The sequence below is a fragment of the Somniosus microcephalus genome, chromosome 16 (assembly GCF_052327205.1).
Source record: "Somniosus microcephalus isolate GS21.2 chromosome 16, FLI_Smic_1.0, whole genome shotgun sequence".
NCBI lineage: Eukaryota > Metazoa > Chordata > Chondrichthyes > Squaliformes > Somniosidae > Somniosus > Somniosus microcephalus.
The window spans coordinates 8,115,846-8,137,028 of NC_141002.1; the positions used below are offsets into that span (position 1 = coordinate 8,115,846).

Here is a 21,183-nt window from a genome sequence, read left to right on the forward strand (position 1 = left end):
GCTGTACCCACCAGTACTGTACCCCAGTGTTATACAGTGACAGACCTGTACCTACCAGTACAGTACCCCAGTTTTGTACAGTGACAGACCATTACCCACCAGTACTGTACCCCAGTGTAACACAGTGACAGAGCTGTTCCTACCAGTACTGTACCCCAGAGTTATACAGTGACAGACCTGCACCCACCAGTACTGTACCCCAGTGTTACACAGTGACAGACCTGTACCCACCAGTACTGCAACCCAGTGTTATACAGTGACAGACCTGTGCCCACCAGTACTGTAGCCCAGTGTTACACAGTGACAGACATGTACCCACCAGTACTGTACCCTAGAGTTATACAGCGACAGTCCTGTACCCACCAGTACTGTACCCCAGTGCTATAGTGATAGACCTGTACCCACCAGTACAGTACCCCTGTGTTATACAGTGGGAGACCTGTACCCACCAGTACTGTACCCCAGTGTTATACAGTGACAGACCTGTATCCACCAGTCCTGCACCCCAGTGTTTTACAGTGACAGACCTGTAACCACCAGTACTGTACCCGTGTTATACAGTGACAAACCTGTACCCACCAGTACTGTACCCCAGTGCTTTACAGTGACAGACCTGCACCCACCTGTACTGTACCCCAGTGTTATAGTGACAGAGATGTACCCACCAGTACTGTAAACCAGTGTTATACAGTGACAGACCTGTACCCATCAGCACTGTACCCCAGTGTTATAGTGACAGAGCTGTACCCACCAGTACTGTACCCCAGTGTTATACAGTGACAGACCTGTACCCACCAGTACTGTACCCCAGTGTTATACAGTGACAGACCTGTACCCACCAGTACTGTACCACAGTGTTATACAGTGACAGACCTGTACCCACCAGTACCGTACCCATGTTAAACAGTGACAGACCTGTACCCACCAGTACTGTACCCGTGTTATACAGTGACAGACCTGTACCCACCAGTACTGTACCCCAGTGTTATACAGTGACAGACCTGTACACACCTGTACTGTACCAATGTTATAGTGACAGAGCTGTACCCACCAGTACTGTACCCCAGCGTTATACAGTGACAGACACGTACCCACCAGTACTGTACCAATGTTATAGTGACAGAGCTGTACCCACCAGTACTGTACCCCAGTGTTATACAGCGACATACCTGTACCCACCAGTACTGCAACCTAGTGTTATACAGTGACAGACCTGTATCCACCAGTACTGTACCTGTTATACAGTGACAGACCTGTACCCACCAATACTGCAACCTAGTGTTATACAGTGACAGACCTGTATCCACCAGTACTGTACCTGTTATACAGTGACAGACCTGTACCCACCAATACTGTACCCCAGTGTTACACAGTGACAGACCTGTACCCACCAGTACTGTACCCCAGTGTTACACAGTGACAGACCTGTACCCACCAGTACCGTACCCCAGTGTTACACAGTGACAGACCTGTACCCACCAGTACTGCACCCCAGTGTTACACAGTGACAGACCTGTACACACCAGTACTGTAACCGTGTTATACAGTGACAGACCTGTAACCACCACTACTGTACCCAAGAGTTATACAGCGACAGACCTGTACCCACCAGTACTGTACCCAGTGTTATTCATTGATAGACCTGTACCCACCAGTACTGTACCCCAGTGTTATACAGTGGGAGACCTGTACCCACCAGTACTGTACCCCAGTGTTATACAGTGACAGACCTGTACCCACCAGCACTCTACCCAAGTGTTGCACAGTGACAGACTTGTACCCACCAGTACTGCACCCCAGTGTTATACGGCGACAGACCTGTACCCACCACTACAGTAGCACAGTGTTTTACAGTGACAGACCTGTAACCACCAGTATTGTACCCCAGTGTTATACAGTGGGACACATGTACCCACCAGTACTGTACCCCAGTGTTATACAGTGACAGAGCTATCCCCATCAGTACTGTACCCGTGTTGTACAGCGACAGACATGTACCCACCAGTACTGCACCCCAGTGTTTTACAGTGACAGACCAGTTCCCAGCAGTACTGTACCCCAGTGTTATACAGTGACAGACCTGAACCTACCAGTACTGTACCCCATAGTTATGCAGCGACTGACCTGTACCCACCAGTACTGTACCCGTGTTATACAGTGGGAAACCTGTACCCAAAAGTACTGTACCCCAGTGTTATACAGTGACAGACCTGTCCCTACCAGTACTGTACCCGTGTTATTCAGCAACAGACCTGTACCCACCAGCACTGTACACGTGTTATACAGTGACAGACCTGTACCCACCAGTACTGTACCCGTGTTATACAGTGACAGACCTGTACCCACCAGTACAGTACCCCAGTTTTGTACAGTGACAGACCTGTAACCGCCTGTACTGTACCAATGTTATAGTGACAGAGCTGTACCCATCAGTACTGTACACCAGTTTTATACAGTGACAGACCTCTACCCACCAGTACTGTATCACAGTGTTATACAGTGAAAGACCTGTACCCACCAGTGCTGCAACCCAGTTTTATACAGTGACAGACCTGTACCCACCAGTACTGTACCCGTGTTATACAGTGACAGACCTGTACCCACCAGTACTGTACCCCAGTGTTACACAGTGACAGACCTGTACCCACCAGTACTGTACCCCAGTGTTACACAGTGACAGACCATTACCCACCAGTACTGTACCCCAGTTTTACAAAGTGACAGACCTGTACCCACCAGTACTGTACCCCAGTGTTACACAGTGACAGGCCATTACCCACCAGTACTGTACCCCAGTGTTACACAGTGACAGACCTGTACCCACCAGTACTGTAGCCCAGTGTTATACAGTGACAGACCTGTACCCAGCAGTACGGTACCCGTGTTATACTGCGACAGACCTGTACCCACCAGTACTGTACCAGTGTTATACAGCGACAGACCTGTACCCACCAGTACTGTACCCCAGTGTTATACAGTGACAGACCTGTGCCCACCAGTACTGTACCCATGTTATACAGTGACAGACCAGTACCTACCAGTACTGTACCCGTGTTATTCAGCGACAGACCTGTACCCACCAGCACTGTACCCGTGTTATAGTGACAGACCTGTCCCCACCAGTACTTTTCCCGTGTTATACAGTGATAGACCTGTACCCACCAGTACAGTAGCCCAGTGTTGTACAGTGACAGACCTGTACCCACCAGTACTGTACCCCAGTGTTATACAGTGACAGACCTGTCCCCACCAGTGCTGTACCCGTGTTATACAGCAACAGACCTGTAACCACCAGTACCGTACCCGTGTTATACAGTGAGAGACCTGTCCCCACCAGTACTGTACCCGTGTTATACAGTGACAGACCTGTACCCACCAGTAATGTACCCCAGTGTTTTACAGTGACAGACCTGTAACCACCAGTACTGTACCCGTGTTATACAGTGACAGACCTGTACGCACCAGTTCTGTACCCCAGTGTTACAGTGACAGACCTGTCCCCACAAGTACTCTACCCGTTATACAGCGACAGACCTGTACCCACCAGTACTGTACCCGTGTTATACAGTGACAGACCTGTACCCACCAGTACTGTACCCCAGTGTTATACAGTGACAGACCTGCACCCACCTGTACTGTACCCCAGTGTTATAGTGACAGAGATGTACCCACCTGTACAGTACACCAGTGTTATACAGTGACAGACCTGTACCCACCAGTACTGTACCCCAGTGTTATACAGTGACAGACCTGTACCCACCAGTACTGTACCCCAGTGTTATAGTGACAGAACTGTACACACCAGTACTGTACCCCAGTGTTATACAGTGACAGACCTGTACCCACCAGTACTGTAACCCAGAGTTATGCAGCGACAGACCTGTACCCACCAGTACTGTGCCCATGTTATACAGTGGGAGACCTGTACCCAAAGGTACTGTACCCCAGTTTTATCGTGACAGACCTGTACCCACCAGTACTGTACCCCATTGTTATACAGTGACAGATCTGTCCCCACCAGTGCTGTACCCATGTTATACAGTGACAGACCTGTAAACACCAGTACCGTACCAGTGTTATACAGTCACAGACCTGTACCCACCAGTACTGTACCCGTGTTATAAAGTGACAGACCTGTACCCACTGTATTGATTTCTTTGTGGGTTCAATGACGAGACATTTATGAAAGAAGATGTCTTTTAATCTAAGTCTGTTCAACTCTTTATACAGCATTTACAGGAGACACGATGCTAGTGATGCATCTAGAACGAAACTGAAACCAAACTAAACTGCCTTGCTTGTCTCGGTCATATGCCCTCTGCTGGTCAGGCACAAGCAATCAATACATGCAAACATGCTATTAAGGCATCATAATCGAACAGGCAAATACCATCTCTATTTGCTGATATCATTACATCTCCTTTTCTTAAAACAAAAGTATTTTACTTTTAACTAACAACATGTTTTCTTTGTATTAATCTGCATTTTAACTGTAACACTTAATGAACTTACATTATCATGATCATGATCAAGGTTTTTTAACCTTGCTTTGTGTGTTCACATGAAATATGTCAATACACTGGAACTTGAAGAAAGAATAAGATAACATTACTTCCTTCTATAACAATAGTCCTTAAATTTGCTCAATGAGTCTCTCAGGAGGCTTCACGTGTCTTGAGGATTTTCTGATTGATTGTCCTTGAATCTGAGTTGTTGCCTCAGATGATTGGTTCTCAGCTGTGTGATCAGGTTGTTCAACAGTATCAGTCTCTTGACCTGCTGTGGCTGGTCCCATGAGAAGATCTCGACGATTTCTTCTCAGAACAGCACCCTCATCTGTCTGAATGGTGTATGATCTTGGTTGAACTTCACTCAGGACAGTTCCCTTCTGAGTCCATGTGTTTGTTTTGTCTTTCAACCTTACTTGGTCACCAGTGTGGAGTTCAGGTAGGTTTTGTGTTCCTCTGTCATAGTAGTACTTTTGCTTTTCTTTCTGTTGTTCTTTGAACTTCCTCACTTTCTCCCCCTCTTTTGTTTTCAGGAGGTTCACAGAATCACAGAATCACAGAAACCCCACAGTGCAGATAGAGGCCATTTCGGCCCATCGAGCCTGCACCGACACATATCCCACCCGATCCCCGTAACCCCTATACCAACACATATCCCACCCTATCCCCGTAACCCCACATATTTAATCCCCTTAACACTAAGGGTCAATTTATCATGGCCAATCAACCTAACCCGCACATCTTTGGACTGTGGGAGGAAACCGGAGCACCCGGAGGAAACCCACGCAAACACGGGGAGAATGTGCAAACTCCACACAGACAGTCACCCGAGGCCGGATTCGAACCCGGGTCCCTGGCGCTGTGAGGCAACAGTGCTAACCACTATGCCACCGTGCTCCGGGATGGGTAGGTTTGACCTTAGCTGACGTCCCATCAGGAGTTGGGCTGGTGACTTACCACACTCGAGCGGCGTTGTGCGGTATACAAGCATGCTTTGGTAGAAGTCAGTTCCACTGTCTTTTGCCTTGTACTTCAGTCTTTTCACTGTGTTTGCGGGCTCTCCTGGGTCAACAGCTCTGGACAACGTGTCTGCTGTATACATCAGCTTACCCGGTGTGTACGCAACATTCAGTTCATCATAGACTGTCTCTCCTTCGCTTTCCACAACGAGGACTCTCTTTACCAGGTTCAGTCTCTCACAGGCTTTTAAACCTAGTATGGCTTGCAGCTCCTTTGGCACCACGATAAATGCTAACGTGTGCTCTCTGCCCTTGTGTGTCACTTTGACAATGCATCTTCCTTTCACTGGTATATCAGTACCTGAGTATCCTGTCACTTTCACTTTTATTCCATGTATCTTTGGTCTGGGTCTAATTTTCTTAAAATCAGTCTCTGATATCACATTAACTTGTGCTCCAGTATCCAATTTAAATGGAATGTGTATGTCATTCACTTTTAGTGTCAACATCCAGTCTCTTTCTTCTTTTTTGTTTTCAGACACAACATCTACATAGAACTCCTCTATCTCGCTTTCATCTACTGTATGGACCTTGCTTTGTTGCGCTTGGTTCTTACAGCAACGGGCATAATGGTTGTTTTTGTTGCAACTATTGCATGTTTTACCATATGCTGGACACTTTCTTGGTGGATGCTGTGTACCGCATCGACTACATGACTTTCGATTGTCCCTTTCATTTTCGTTCGCTGGCCACGCCTCTTTTTTCACATTGGCGCTCTTTTTGTTAAACAGTTTGTGTCCGTTCTTACTCACTGCATCCACGTTGCAGCTATTGTCACTGAACAGCTCCTTTGCCTGCAACTTCACAGTCTCTGTAGCCCTACACAGTGCTATGGCTTTTCCCAGGTCTAGACCTTGCTCTCTTAGCAGTCTTTCCCTTAGACCATTATCTGGAATACCACACACCAGTCTGTCTTTTATCAGTGAGTCTGTCAGTCCCCCAAATTCACACGATTTGCTTCTGTTTCTCAGTTCAGTCACATACTGATCAATAGTCTCACCCGTTTTCTGAACACATGTGAAAAATCTGTGCCTCTCAAACATCATGTTACGTTTAGGTATGCAGTAGGCCTCAAACTGTTCCATTATTTTATCTAGCTTCATTTTGTCTCCATCAGCAGCGAATGTGAAGTTATTATACACCTCCAGCGCTTCATCACCCACGACATGTGAGAACAGTGACGATTTCCTTTTATTACTTTTCTCGTCAGCTCCGATTGCTGATAAATACAACCCCAAACGTTGTTTGAACCTCCTCCAATTTTCAGCCACATTACCTGTCAACTGAAGCGTCGCCGGTGGGTGTAATCCTTCCATTTTTCACTTCGTTAGCTATTCTCTAATGGTAAGTAACGATGTTCTCTTTTGGCTTGCTAATTTGTGGAGAGCTGATTTAACTTCAGATTTTTTCTCTTCATCTCTTTCAATCACTTCTGACACCATGTATTGATTTCTTTGTGGGTTCAATGACGAGACATTTATGAAAGAAGATGTCTTTTAATCTAAGTCTGTTCAACTCTTTATACAGCATTTACAGGAGACACGATGCTAGTGATGCATCTAGAACGAAACTGAAACCAAACTAAACTGCCTTACTTGTCTCGGTCACATGCCATCTGCTGGTCAGGCACAAGCAATCAATACATGTAAACATGCTATTAAGGCATCATAATCGAACAGGCAAATACCATCTCTATTTGCTGATATCATTACACCCACCAGTACAGTACCCCAGTGTTGTACAGTGACAGACCTGTACCCACCTGTACTGTACCAATGTTATAGTGACAGAGCTGTACCCACCAGTACTGTACCACAGTGTTATACAGTGACAGACCGGTACCCACCAGTACTGTATCCCAGTGTTATGCAGTGACAGACCTGTACCCACCAGTACTGCAATGACAGACCTGTACCCACCAGTACTGTACCAATGTTATAGTGACAGAGCTGTACCCATCAGTACTGTACCCCAGTTTTATACAGCGACAGACCTGTACCCACCAGTACTGCAAACTAGTGTTATACAGTGACAGACCTGTATCCACCAGTACTGTACCCATTATACAGTGACAGACCTGTACCCACCAGTACTGTATCCCAGTGTTATACAGTGACAGACCTGTACCCACCAGTACTGTACCCCAGTGTTATACAGTGACAGACCTGTACCCACCAGTACTGTACCCCAGTGTTATACAGTGACAGACCTGTACCCACCTGTACTGTACCTATGTTATAGTGACAGAGCTCTACCCACCAGTACTGTACCCCAGTGTTATACAGTGACAGACCTGCACCCACCAGTACTGCAACCCACTGTTATACAGTGACAGATCTGTACCCACCAGTACTGTACCCATGTTATACATTGACAGACCTGTACCCACCAGTAATGTACCCCAGTGTTACACAGTGACAGACCTGTACCCACCATTACTACACCCCATTGTTACACAGTGACAGACCTGTACCCACCAGTACTGTACCCGTGTTATACAGTGACAGACCTGTACCCACCAGTACAGTACCCCAGTGTTGTACAGTGACAGACCTGTAACCACCTGTACTGCACCAATGTTATAGTGACAGAGCTGTACTAATCAGTACTGTACCCCAGTTTTATACAGTGACAGACCTGTACCCACCAATACTGTACCCCAGTGTTATACAGTGACAGACCTGTACCCACCAGTACTGTACCCCAGTGTTATACAGTGACAGACCTGTCCCCACCAGTGCTGTAGCCGTGTTATACAGCGACGGACCTGTAACCACCAGTACAGTACCCCAATGTTATACAGTGACAGACCTGTACCCACCTGTACTGTACCAATGTTATAGTGACAGAGCTGTACCCACCAGTACTGTACCAATGTTAGAGTGACAGAGCTGTACCCATCAGTACTGTAACCAGTTTTATACTGTGACAGACCTGTACCCACCAGTACTGAATCCCAGTGTTATACAGTGACAGACCTGTACCCACCAGTACTGTACCCGAGTGTTATACAGTGACAGACCTGTACCCACCAGTACTGTGCCCCAGTGTTATACAGTGATAGACCTGTACCCACCAGTACTGTACCCCAGTGTTATACAGTGATAGGCCTGTACCCACCAGTACTGTATCCCAGTGTTATACAGTGACAGACCTGTACCCACCAGTACTGTACACCAGTGTTATACAGTGACAGACCTTTACCCACCAGTAATGTACCCGTGTTTTACAGTGACAGACATGTACCCACCAGTACTGTATCCCAGTGTTTTACAGTGACAGACGTGTAACCACCAGTACTGTACACCATTGTTATACAGTGACAGACCTGTACCCACCAGTAATGTACCCCAGTGTTTTACAGTGACAGACCTGTAACCACCAGTACTGTACCCGTGTTATACAGTGACAGACCTGTACGCACCAGTTCTGTACCCCAGTGTTACAGTGACAGACCTGTCCCCACAAGTACTCTACCCGTTATACAGCGACAGACCTGTACCCACCAGTACTGTACCCGTGTTATACAGTGACAGACCTGTACCCACCAGTACTGTACCCCAGTGTTATACAGTGACAGACCTGCACCCACTTGTACTGTACCCCAGTGTTATAGTGACAGAGATGTACCCACCTGTACAGTACACCAGTGTTATACAGTGACAGACCTGTACCCACCAGTACTGTACCCCAGTGTTATACAGTGACAGACCTGTACCCACCAGTACTGTACCCCAGTGTTATAGTGACAGAACTGTACACACCAGTACTGTACCCCAGTGTTATACAGTGACAGACCTGTACCCACCAGTACTGTACCCGTGTTATAAAGTGACAGACCTGTACCCACTGTATTGATTTCTTTGTGGGTTCAATGACGAGACATTTATGAAAGAAGATGTCTTTTAATCTAAGTCTGTTCAACTCTTTATACAGCATTTACAGGAGACACGATGCTAGTGATGCATCTAGAACGAAACTGAAACCAAACTAAACTGCCTTGCTTGTCTCGGTCATATGCCCTCTGCTGGTCAGGCACAAGCAATCAATACATGCAAACATGCTATTAAGGCATCATAATCAAACAGGCAAATACCATCTCTATTTGCTGATATCATTACATCTCCTTTTCTTAAAACAAAAGTATTTTACTTTTAACTAACAACATGTTTTCTTTGTATTAATCTGCATTTTAACTGTAACACTTAATGAACTTACATTATCATGATCATGATCAAGGTTTTTTAACCTTGCTTTGTGTGTTCACATGAAATATGTCAATACACTGGAACTTGAAGAAAGAATAAGATAACATTACTTCCTTCCATAACAATAGTCCTTAAATTTGCTCAATGAGTCTCTCAGGAGGCTTCACGTGTCTTGAGGATATTCTGATTGATTGTCCTTGAATCTGAGTTGTTGCCTCAGATGATTGGTTCTCAGCTGTGTGATCAGGTTGTTCAACAGTATCAGTCTCTTGACCTGCTGTGGCTGGTCCCATGAGAAGATCTCGACGATTTCTTCTCAGAACAGCACCCTCATCTGTCTGAATGGTGTATGATCTTGGTTGAACTTCACTCAGGACAGTTCCCTTCTGAGTCCATGTGTTTGTTTTGTCTTTCAACCTTACTTGGTCACCAGTGTGGAGTTCAGGTAGGTTTTGTGTTCCTCTGTCATAGTAGTACTTTTGCTTTTCTTTCTGTTGTTCTTTGAACTTCCTCACTTTCTCCCCCTCTTTTGTTTTCAGGAGGTTCTCCGGGATGGGTAGGTTTGACCTTAGCTGACGTCCCATCAGGAGTTGGGCTGGTGACTTACCACACTCGAGCGGCGTTGTGCGGTATACAAGCATGCTTTGGTAGAAGTCAGTTCCACTGTCTTTTGCCTTGTACTTCAGTCTTTTCACTGTGTTTGCGGGCTCTCCTGGGTCAACAGCTCTGGACAACGTGTCTGCTGTATACATCAGCTTACCCGGTGTGTACGCAACATTCAGTTCATCATAGACTGTCTCTCCTTCACTTTCCACAATGAGGACTCTCTTTACCAGGTTCAGTCTCTCACAGGCTTTTAAACCTAGTATGGCTTGCAGCTCCTTTGGCACCACGATAAATGCTAACGTGTGCTCTCTGCCCTTGTGTGTCACTTTGACAATGCATCTTCCTTTCACTGGTATATCAGTACCTGAGTATCCTGTCACTTTCACTTTTATTCCATGTATCTTTGGTCTGGGTCTAATTTTCTTAAAATCAGTCTCTGATATCACATTAACTTGTGCTCCAGTATCCAATTTAAATGGAATGTGTATGTCATTCACTTTTAGTGTCAACATCCAGTCTCTTTCTTCTTTTTTGTTTTCAGACACAACATCTACATAGAACTCCATAATCTCGCTTTCATCTACTGTATGGACCTTGCTTTGTTGCGCTTGGTTCTTACAGCAACGGGCATAATGGTTGTTTTTGTTGCAACTATTGCATGTTTTACCATATGCTGGACACTTTCTTGGTGGATGCTGTGTACCGCATCGACTACATGACTTTCGATTGTCCCTTTCATTTTCGTTCGCTGGCCACGCCTCTTTTTTCACATTGGCGCTCTTTTTGTTAAACAGTTTGTGTCCGTTCTTACTCACTGCATCCACGTTGCAGCTATTGTCACTGAACAGCTCCTTTGCCTGCAACTTCACAGTCTCTGTAGCCCTACACAGTGCTATGGCTTTTCCCAGGTCTAGACCTTGCTCTCTTAGCAGTCTTTCCCTTAGACCATTATCTGGAATACCACACACCAGTCTGTCTTTTATCAGTGAGTCTGTCAGTCCCCCAAATTCACACGATTTGCTTCTGTTTCTCAGTTCAGTCACATACTGATCAATAGTCTCACCCGTTTTCTGAACACATGTGAAAAATCTGTGCCTCTCAAACATCATGTTACGTTTAGGTATGCAGTAGGCCTCAAACTGTTCCATTATTTTATCTAGCTTCATTTTGTCTCCATCAGCAGCGAATGTGAAGTTATTATACACCTCCAGCGCTTCATCACCCACGACATGTGAGAACAGTGACGATTTCCTTTTATTACTTTTCTCGTCAGCTCCGATTGCTGATAAATACAACCACAAACGTTGTTTGAACCTCCTCCAATTTTCAGCCACATTACCTGTCAACTGAAGCGTCGCCGGTGGGTGTAATCCTTCCATTTTTCACTTCGTTAGCTATTCTCTAATGGTAAGTAACGATGTTCTCTTTTGGCTTGCTAATTTGTGGAGAGCTGATTTAACTTCAGATTTTTTCTCTTCATCTCTTTCAATCACTTCTGACACCATGTATTGATTTCTTTGTGGGTTCAATGACGAGACATTTATGAAAGAAGATGTCTTTTAATCTAAGTCTGTTCAACTCTTTATACAGCATTTACAGGAGACACGATGCTAGTGATGCATCTAGAACGAAACTGAAACCAAACTAAACTGCCTTACTTGTCTCGGTCACATGCCATCTGCTGGTCAGGCACAAGCAATCAATACATGCAAACATGCTATTAAGGCATCATAATCGAACAGGCAAATACCATCTCTATTTGCTGATATCATTACACCCACCAGTACAGTACCCCAGTGTTGTACAGTGACAGACCTGTACCCACCTGTACTGTACCAATGTTATAGTGACAGAGCTGTACCCACCAGTACTGTACCACAGTGTTATACAGTGACAGACCGGTACCCACCAGTACTATATCCCAGTGTTATGCAGTGACAGACCTGTACCCACCAGTACTGCAATGACAGACCTGTACCCACCAGTACTGTACCAATGTTATAGTGACAGAGCTGTACCCATCAGTACTGTACCCCAGTTTTATACAGCGACAGACCTGTACCCACCAGTACTGCAAACTAGTGTTATACAGTGACAGACCTGTATCCACCAGTACTGTACCCATTATACAGTGACAGACCTGTACCCACCAGTACTGTATCCCAGTGTTATACAGTGACAGACCTGTACCCACCAGTACTGTACCCCAGTGTTATACAGTGACAGACCTGTACCCACCAGTGCTGTACCCCAGTGTTATACAGTGACAGACCTGTACCCACCTGTACTGTACCTATGTTATAGTGACAGAGCTCTACCCACCAGTACTGTACCCCAGTGTTATACAGTGACAGGCCTGTACCCACCAGTATTGTACCCCAGTGTTATACAGTGACAGACCTGTAACCACCAGTACTGCACCCCAGTGTTATACAGCGACAGACCTGTACCCACCACTACAGTACCCCAGTGTTTTACAGTGACAGACCTGTAACCACCAGTACTGTACCCCAGTGTTATACAGTGACAGACCTGTACCCACCAGTACTGTACCCCAGTGTTTTACACTGACAGACCTGTAACCACCAGTATTGTACCCGTGTTATACAGTGACAGACCTGTACCCACCAGTTCTGTACCCCAGTATTACAGTGACAGACCTGTCCCCACCAGTACTGTACACGTTATACAGCGACAGACCTGTACCCACCAGTACTGTACCCGTGTTATACAGTGACAGACCTGTACCCACCAGTACTGTACCCCAGTATTATACAGTGACAGACCTGCACCCACCTGTACTGTACCCCAGTGTTATAGTGACAGAGATGTACCCACCAGTACTGTACCCCAGTGTTATACAGTGACAGACCTGTACCCATCAGTACTGTACCCCAGTGTTATACAGTGACAGACCTGTACCCACCAGAACTGTACCCCAGTGTTGCACAGTGACAGACTTGTACCCACCAGTACTGTACCCCAGTGTTATACAGTGACACACATGTCCCCACCAGTACTGTAGTCGTGTTATACAGCAACAGACCTGTACCCACCAGTACTGTACCGGTGTTATACAATGACAGACCTGTACCCACCAATACTGCACCCCAGTGTTTTAAGGTGACAGACCAGTTCCCACCAGCACTGTACCCCATTGTTATACAGTGACAGGCCTGTACCCACCAGTACTGTACCCCAGTGTTATACAGTGACAGACATAGAAACATAGAAGTTAGGAGCAGGAATAGGCCATTCGGCCCTTCGAGCCTGCTGCGCCATTCAATGAGATCATGGCTGCTCATCCAAATTCAGTACCCTGTCCCTGCCTTCTCCCTATATCCCTTTAGCCTTAATAAACATATCCAACTCTTTCTTGAATATATTTAATGAGCTGGCCTCCACCGCCCTCTGTGGCAGAGAATTCCACAGGTTCACCACTCTCTGGGTGAAGAAATTCCTCCTCATTTCAGTCCTAAATGTCCTACCACTTATTCTTAGACTATGACCCCTGGTTCTGGACTCCCCGACCATCGGGAACATCCTTCCTGCATCTAGTCTGTCCAGGCCTGACAGAATTTTATAGGTTTCGATGAGATCCCCTCTCAATCTTCTAAACTCCAGCGAGTATAAGCCCAATCGGCACAATCTCTCCTCATACGTCATTCCTGCCATCCCAGGTATCAGCCTGGTGAATCTTCGCTGCACTCCTTCCATGGTAAGAACATCCTTCCTCAGATAAGGCGACCAAAACTGCACACAATACTCAAGGTGCGGTCTCACCAAGGCCCTGTACAACTGTAGCAAGACATCCTTGTTCCTGTACTCAAACCCTCTCGCTACGAAGGCCAACATACCATTTGCCTTCTTAACTGCCTGCTGCACCTGCATGCTTACCTTCAGCGACTGGTGCACAAGAACACCCAGGTCTCTTTGCACTTCCCCTTCTCCCAATCTATTACCATTCAAATAATAATCTGCCTTCCTGTTTTTGCCACGAAAGTGGATAACCTCACATTTATCCACATTATAGTGCATTTGCCATGTTTCTGCCCAATCACCTAGCATGTCCAAATCGTACTGGAGTTTCATGACATCCTCCTCACAGCATACCCTCCCACCCAGCTTTGTGTCGTCTGCAAATTTGGAGATATTACATCCAATTCCCTCGTCCAGATCATTAATATATATTGTGAACAGCTGGGGTCCTAGGACCGATCCTTGCGGTACCCCACTAGTCACTGCCTGCCACTCGGAAAACGACCCGTTTATTCCAACTCTTTGCTTTCTGTCCGCCAACCAGTTCTCTATCCAAGTCAATACCTTGCCCCCAATCCCATGTGCCTTAATTTTGCACGCTAATCTCTTATGCGGGACCTTATCGAAAGCCTTCTGAAAGTCCAAATACACCACATCCACCGGTTCTCCCTTATCTATTTTACCAGTTACATCCTCAAAAAATTCCAGTAGATTAGTCAAGCATGATTTACCTTTTGTAAATCCATGTTGACTTTGTCCGATCCTGTCACGGCTTTCCAAGTGCTCTGCTATTACATCTTTTATAATGGACTCTAGCATTTTCCCCACTACTGATGTCACGCTTACCGGTCTATAATTCCCCGCTTTTTCTCTGCCACGTTTTTTGAATAGTGGGGTAAAATTAGCTACCCTCCAATCCATGGGTACTGTTCCAGAGTCTATTGAGATCTGGAAGATGACCAGCAATGCATCTACTATTTCTAGGGCCACTTCCTTAAGTACCCTGGGATGTAGATTATCAGGCCCTGGGGATTTATCGGCCTTCAGTCCCATCAATTTTCCGAACACCATTTCCCTACAAATACTGATTTCTTTCAGTTCCACCCTTTCATCAGACCCTATGTTCCCCGGTATTTCTGGGAGGTTATTTGTGTCCTCCTTTGTGAAGACAGAACCAAAATATGTATTTAGTTGGTCCGCCATTTCTTTGTTCCCCATTATAAATTCCCCCGATTCTGACTGCAAGGGACCTACGCTTGACTTCACCAAACTTTTTCTCTGTACCCACCAGCACTGTACCCCAGTGTTATACAGTGACAGACCTGTACCCACCAGTACTGTAACCCAGAGTTATGCAGCGACAGACCTGTACCCACCAGTACTGTAACCCAGAGTTATGCAGCGACAGACCTGTACCCACCAGTACTGTACCCCAGTGTTAGACAGTGACAGACCTGTACCCACCAGTACTGTACCCCATTGTTATACAGTGACAGACCTGTCCCCACCAGTGCTGTACCCATGTTATACAGTGACAGACCTGTAAACACCAGTACCGTACCAGTGTTATACAGTGACAGACCTGTACCCACCAGTACTGTACCCGTGTTATAAAGTGACAGACCTGTACCCACCAGTACAGTACCACAGTGTTATACAGTGACAGACCTGTACCCACCTGTACTGTACCAATGTTATAGTGACAGAGCTGTACCCACCAGTACTGTACCACAGTGTTATACAGTGACAGACCTGCACCCACCAGTGCTGCAATGACAGACCTGTACCCACCAGTACTGTACCAATGTTATACTGACAGAGCTGTACCCATCAGTACTGTACCCCAGTTTTATACAGCGACAGACCTGTACCCACCAGTACTGCAAACTAGTGTTATACAGTGACAGACCTGTATCCACCAGTACTGTATCCCAGTGTTATACAGTGACAGACCTGTACCCACCAGTACTGTACCCCAGTGTTATACAGCGACAGACCTGTACCCATCAGTACTGTACCCCAGTGTTACACAGTGACAGACCATTACCCACCAGAACTGTACCCCAGTGTTACACAGTGACAGAGCTGTTCCCACCAGTACTGTACCCCAGTGTTATACAGTGACAGACCTGTACCCACCAGTGCTGTACCCCAGTGTTACACACTGACAGACCTGTACCCACCAGTACTGCACCCCAGTGTTACACAGTGACAGACCTGTACCCACCAGTACTGTACCCATGTTATACAGCGACAGACCTGTACCCACCAGTACTGTACCCCATTCTTACACAGTGACAGACCTGTACCCACCAGTACTGTACCCCAGAGTAATACAGCGTCAGACCTGTACCCACCAGTACTGTACCCGTGTTATACAGCGACAGACCTGTACCCACCAGTACTGTACCCCAGTGTTATACAGTGACAGACCTGTCCCCACCAGTGCTGTACCCATGTTATACAGTGACAGACCTGTAAACACCAGTACCGTACCAGTGTTATACAGTGACAGACCTGTACCCACCAGTACTGTACCCGTGTTATAAAGTGACAGACCTGTACCCACCAGTACAGTACCCCAGTGTTATACAGTGACAGACCTGTACCCACCTGTACTGTACCAATGTTATAGTGACAGAGCTGTACCCACCAGTACTGTACCACATTGTTATACAGTGACAGACCGGTACCCACCAGTACTATAACCCAGTGTTATACAGTGACAGACCTCTACCCACCAGTACTGTACCAATGTTATACTGACAGAGCTGTACCCATCAGTACTGTACCCCAGTTTTATACAGCGACAGACCTGTACCCACCAGTACTGTACCCCAGTGTTATACAGTGACAGACCTGTACCCACCAGTACTGCAAACTAGTGTTATACAGTGACAGACCTGTACCCACCAGTACTGTATCCCAGTGTTATACAGTGACAGACCTGTACCCACCAGTACTGTACCCCAGTGTTATACAGTGACAGACCTGTACCCACCAGTACTGTACCCCAGTGTTACACATTGACAGACCATTACCCACCAGAACTGTACCCCAGTGTTACACAGTGACAGAGCTGTTCCCACCAGTACTGTACCCCAGTGTTATACAGTGACAGACCTGTACCCACCAGTACTGTACCCCAGTGTTACACAGTGACAGACCTGTACCCACCAGTACTGCACCCCAGTGTTACACAGTGACAGACCTGTACCCACCAGTACTGTACCCATGTTATACAGCGACAGACCTGTACCCACCAGTACTGTACCCGTGTTATACAGTGACAGACCTGTACACACCAGTACTGTACCCCAGTGTTATGCAGTGGGAGACCTGTTCCCACCAGTACTGTAGCCCAGTGTTATACAGTGACAGACCTGTTCCCACCAGTACTGTACCCGTGTTATACAGTGGGAGACCTGTACCCACCAGTACTGTACCCTAGTGTTATACAGTGACAGACCTGTATCCGCCAGTACTGTACCCCAGTGTTATACAGTGACAGACCTGTACCCACCTGTACTGTACCAATGTTATAGTGACAGAGCTCTACCCACCAGTACTGTAACCCAGTCTTATACAGTGACAGACCTGTACCCACCAGTCCTGCAACCCACTGTTATACAGTGACAGACCTGTACCCACCAGTACTGTACCCGTGATATACAGTGACAGACCTGTACCCACCAGTAATGTACCCCAGTGTTACACAGTGACAGACCTGTACCCACCATTACTGTACCCCAGTGTTACACAGTGACAGAGCTGTTCCCACCAGTACTGTACCCCAGTGTTATACAGTGACAGACCTGTACCCACCAGTACTGTACCCGTGTTATACAGTGACAGACCTGTACCCACCAGTACTGTACCCCAGTGTTACACAGTGACAGAGCTGTACCCACCAGTACTGTACCCCAATGTTAGTGACAGACCTGTACCTGCTAGTATTGTACTCCAGTGTTTTAGTGACAGACCTGTACCGACCTGTACTGTACCCTAGTGTTCCACAGTGACAAACTTGTACCCACCATTACTGTACCCCAGTTTTACAGTAACAGACCTGTACCCACCAGTACTGTACCCGTGTTATACAGTGACAGACCTGTACCCACCTGTACTGTACCCCAGTGTTTTACAGTGACAGACCTGTAACCACCAGTACTGTACCGCAGTTTTATAGTGACAGACATGTACCCATCAGTACTGTACCCCAGTGTTATACAGTGACAGACCTGTCCCCACCAGTACTGTACCCGTGTTATACAGCAACAGACCTGTACCCACCAGTACTGTACCCGTGTTATACAGTTACAGACCTGTACCCACCAGTACTGTACCCAGTGTTATACAGCGACAGACTTGTACCCAGCAGTACTGTACCCCAGTGTTATACGGTGACAGACCTATACCCACCAGTACTGCACCCCAGTGTTATACAGTGACAGACCGGTCCCCACCAGTACAGTACCCCAGTGTTATACAGTGACAGACCGGTCCCCACCAGTACAGTACCCCAGTGTTATACAGTGACAGACCAGTCGCCACCAGTACAGTACCCCAGTGTTATACAGTGACAGACCCGTCCCCACCAGTACTGTACCCCAGTGTTATACAGTGACAGACCCGTACCCACCAGTACTGTACCCCAGTGTTATACAGTGACAGACCAGTCGCCACCAGTACAGTACCCCAGTGTTATACAGTGACAGACCCGTCCCCACCAGTACAGTACCCCAGTGTTATACAGTGACAGACCCGTACCCACCAGTACTGTACCCCAGTGTTATACAGTGACAGACCGGTCCCCACCAGTACAGTACCCCAGTGTTATACAGTGACAGACCCGTCCCCACCAGTACAGTACCCCAGTGTTATACAGTGACAGACCCATCCCCACCAGTACAGTACCCCAGTGTTATACAGTGACTGACCGGTCCCCACCAGTACTGTACCCCAGTGTTATACAGTGACAGACCTGTACCCACCAGTACAGTACCCCAGTGTTATACAGTGACAGACCGGTCCCCACCAGTACAGTACCCCAGTGTTATACAGTGACAGACCGGTCCCCACCAGTACTGTACCCCAGTATTATACAGTGACAGACCCGTCCCCACCAGTACTGTACCCAGTGTTATACAGTGACAGACCCGTCCCCACCAGTACAGTACCCCAGTGTTATACAGTGAAAGACCCGTCCCCACCAGTACTGTACCCCAGTGTTATGCAGTGACAGACCTGTACCCACCAGTACAGTACCCCAGTGTTATACAGTGAAAGACCCGTCCCCACCAGTACAGTACCCCAGTGTTATACAGTGACAGACCCGTCCCCACCAGTACAGTACCCCAGTGTTATACAGTGACAGACCTGTACCCACCATACTGTACCCCAGTGTTATACAGTGACAGACCTGTCCCCACCAGTACAGTACCCCAGTGTTATACAGTGACCGACCCGTCCCCACCAGTACAGTACCCCAGTGTTATACAGTGACAGACCGGTCCCCACCAGTACAGTACCCCAGTGTTATACAGTGACAGACCGGTCCCCACCAGTACAGTACCCCAGTGTTACACAGTGACAGACCGGTCCCCACCAGTACAGTACCCCAGTGTTATACAGTGACAGACCCGTCCCCACCAGTACAGTACCCCAGTTTTATACAGTGACAGACCCGTACCCACCAGTACTGTACCCCAGTGTTATACAGTGACAGACTGGTCCCCACCAGTACAGTACCCCAGTGTTATACAGTGACAGACCGGTCCCCACCAGTACAGTACCCCAGTGTTACACATTGACAGACCCATCCCCACCAGTACGGTACCCCAGTGTTATACAGTGACAGACCCATCCCCACCAGTACAGTACCCCAGTGTTATACAGTGACTGACCGGTCCCCACCAGTACAGTACCCCAGTGTTATACAGTGACAGACCTGTACCCACCAGTACAGTACCCCAGTGTTATACAGTGACAGACCCGTCCCCACCAGTACGGTACCCCAGTGTTATACAGTGACAGACCCATCCCCACCAGTACAGTACCCCAGTGTTATACAGTGACTGACCGGTCCCCACCAGTACAGTACCCCAGTGTTATACAGTGACAGACCTGTACCCACCAGTACAGTACCCCAGTGTTATACAGTGACAGACCGGTCCCCACCAGTACAGTACCCCAGTGTTATACAGTGACAGACCGGTTCCCACCAGTACTGTACCCCAGTATTATACAGTGACAGACCCGTCCCCACCAGTACTGTACCCAGTGTTATACAGTGACAGACCCGTCCCCACCAGTACTGTACCCAGTATTATACAGTGACAGACCTGTACCCACCAGTACTGTACCCCAGTGTTATACAGTGACAGACCTGTCCCCACCAGTACAGTACCCCAGTGTTATACAGTGACAGACCCGTCCCCACCAGTACAGTACCCCAGTGTTATACAGTGACAGACCGGTCCCCACCAGTCCAGTACCCCAGTGTTATACAGTGACAGACCGGTCCCCACCAGTCCAGTACCCCAGTGCTTGATGGAACAGTGTATCGCTGCTGGTGTTTACCTCGACCGTGCTGTCATGATCGAGATGAATTTCCCCTTTCTTCTCCTTGAGGTCCTCATTGACAAAATACAGAACATGGGATGCCTTCAGGACGAACCAGCGCTCATTCCAGTTTCGCCGAACATTACCTTTCTTCCACATGTAACCCTGCAGGAAGAGGCCAACAGAAAGCAGGAAGTGAGGTAAAGCAATTAAAGGGGAGGGTAGTTTCCTAGAGGAGGGAATCCCCAAACCAACACTGAGTCACACTCTCTCTCAAAGCCTTTCCATCATGTCTATCGACCCGGGCCTATCTCCATCCATTTTCATGGACAGGAACTTGGGAAGTGATCCACAGAAGGAGGCGGGACGAGGTCACCTGGTGCGAGGTCACCTGTTGCGAGGTCACCTGGTGCCATTCCACAGCAGTCCCACCTCTGATGCACAGAGCAGGCGGGATGGTACTTTAAGGATGACGGGAGTGGGGCCCACCAGATTCCGAGAGGCCCCATCCGTTATAGC

The 21,183-nt window shown here is 47.4% G+C and overlaps 1 protein-coding gene across 3 annotated transcripts in view; it reads right to left on the reverse strand.

Annotated features, from left to right (window-relative positions):
* LOC147105969 (differentially expressed in FDCP 6 homolog) overlaps window positions 1–21,183 on the reverse strand; it is a 185,146-nt gene that overhangs the window by 77,707 nt on the left and 86,256 nt on the right. For 2 of the 3 annotated variants that reach the window (XM_086008579.1, XM_086008578.1), the window contains exon 5: window positions 20,683–20,829. The exons of the other annotated variant lie outside the window; for it this stretch is intronic. In XM_086008579.1, the coding sequence (XP_085864705.1) occupies window positions 20,683–20,829 (147 nt within the window). The remainder of the gene's footprint in view (window positions 1–20,682; window positions 20,830–21,183) is intronic. 3 annotated transcript variants of the gene reach the window in all.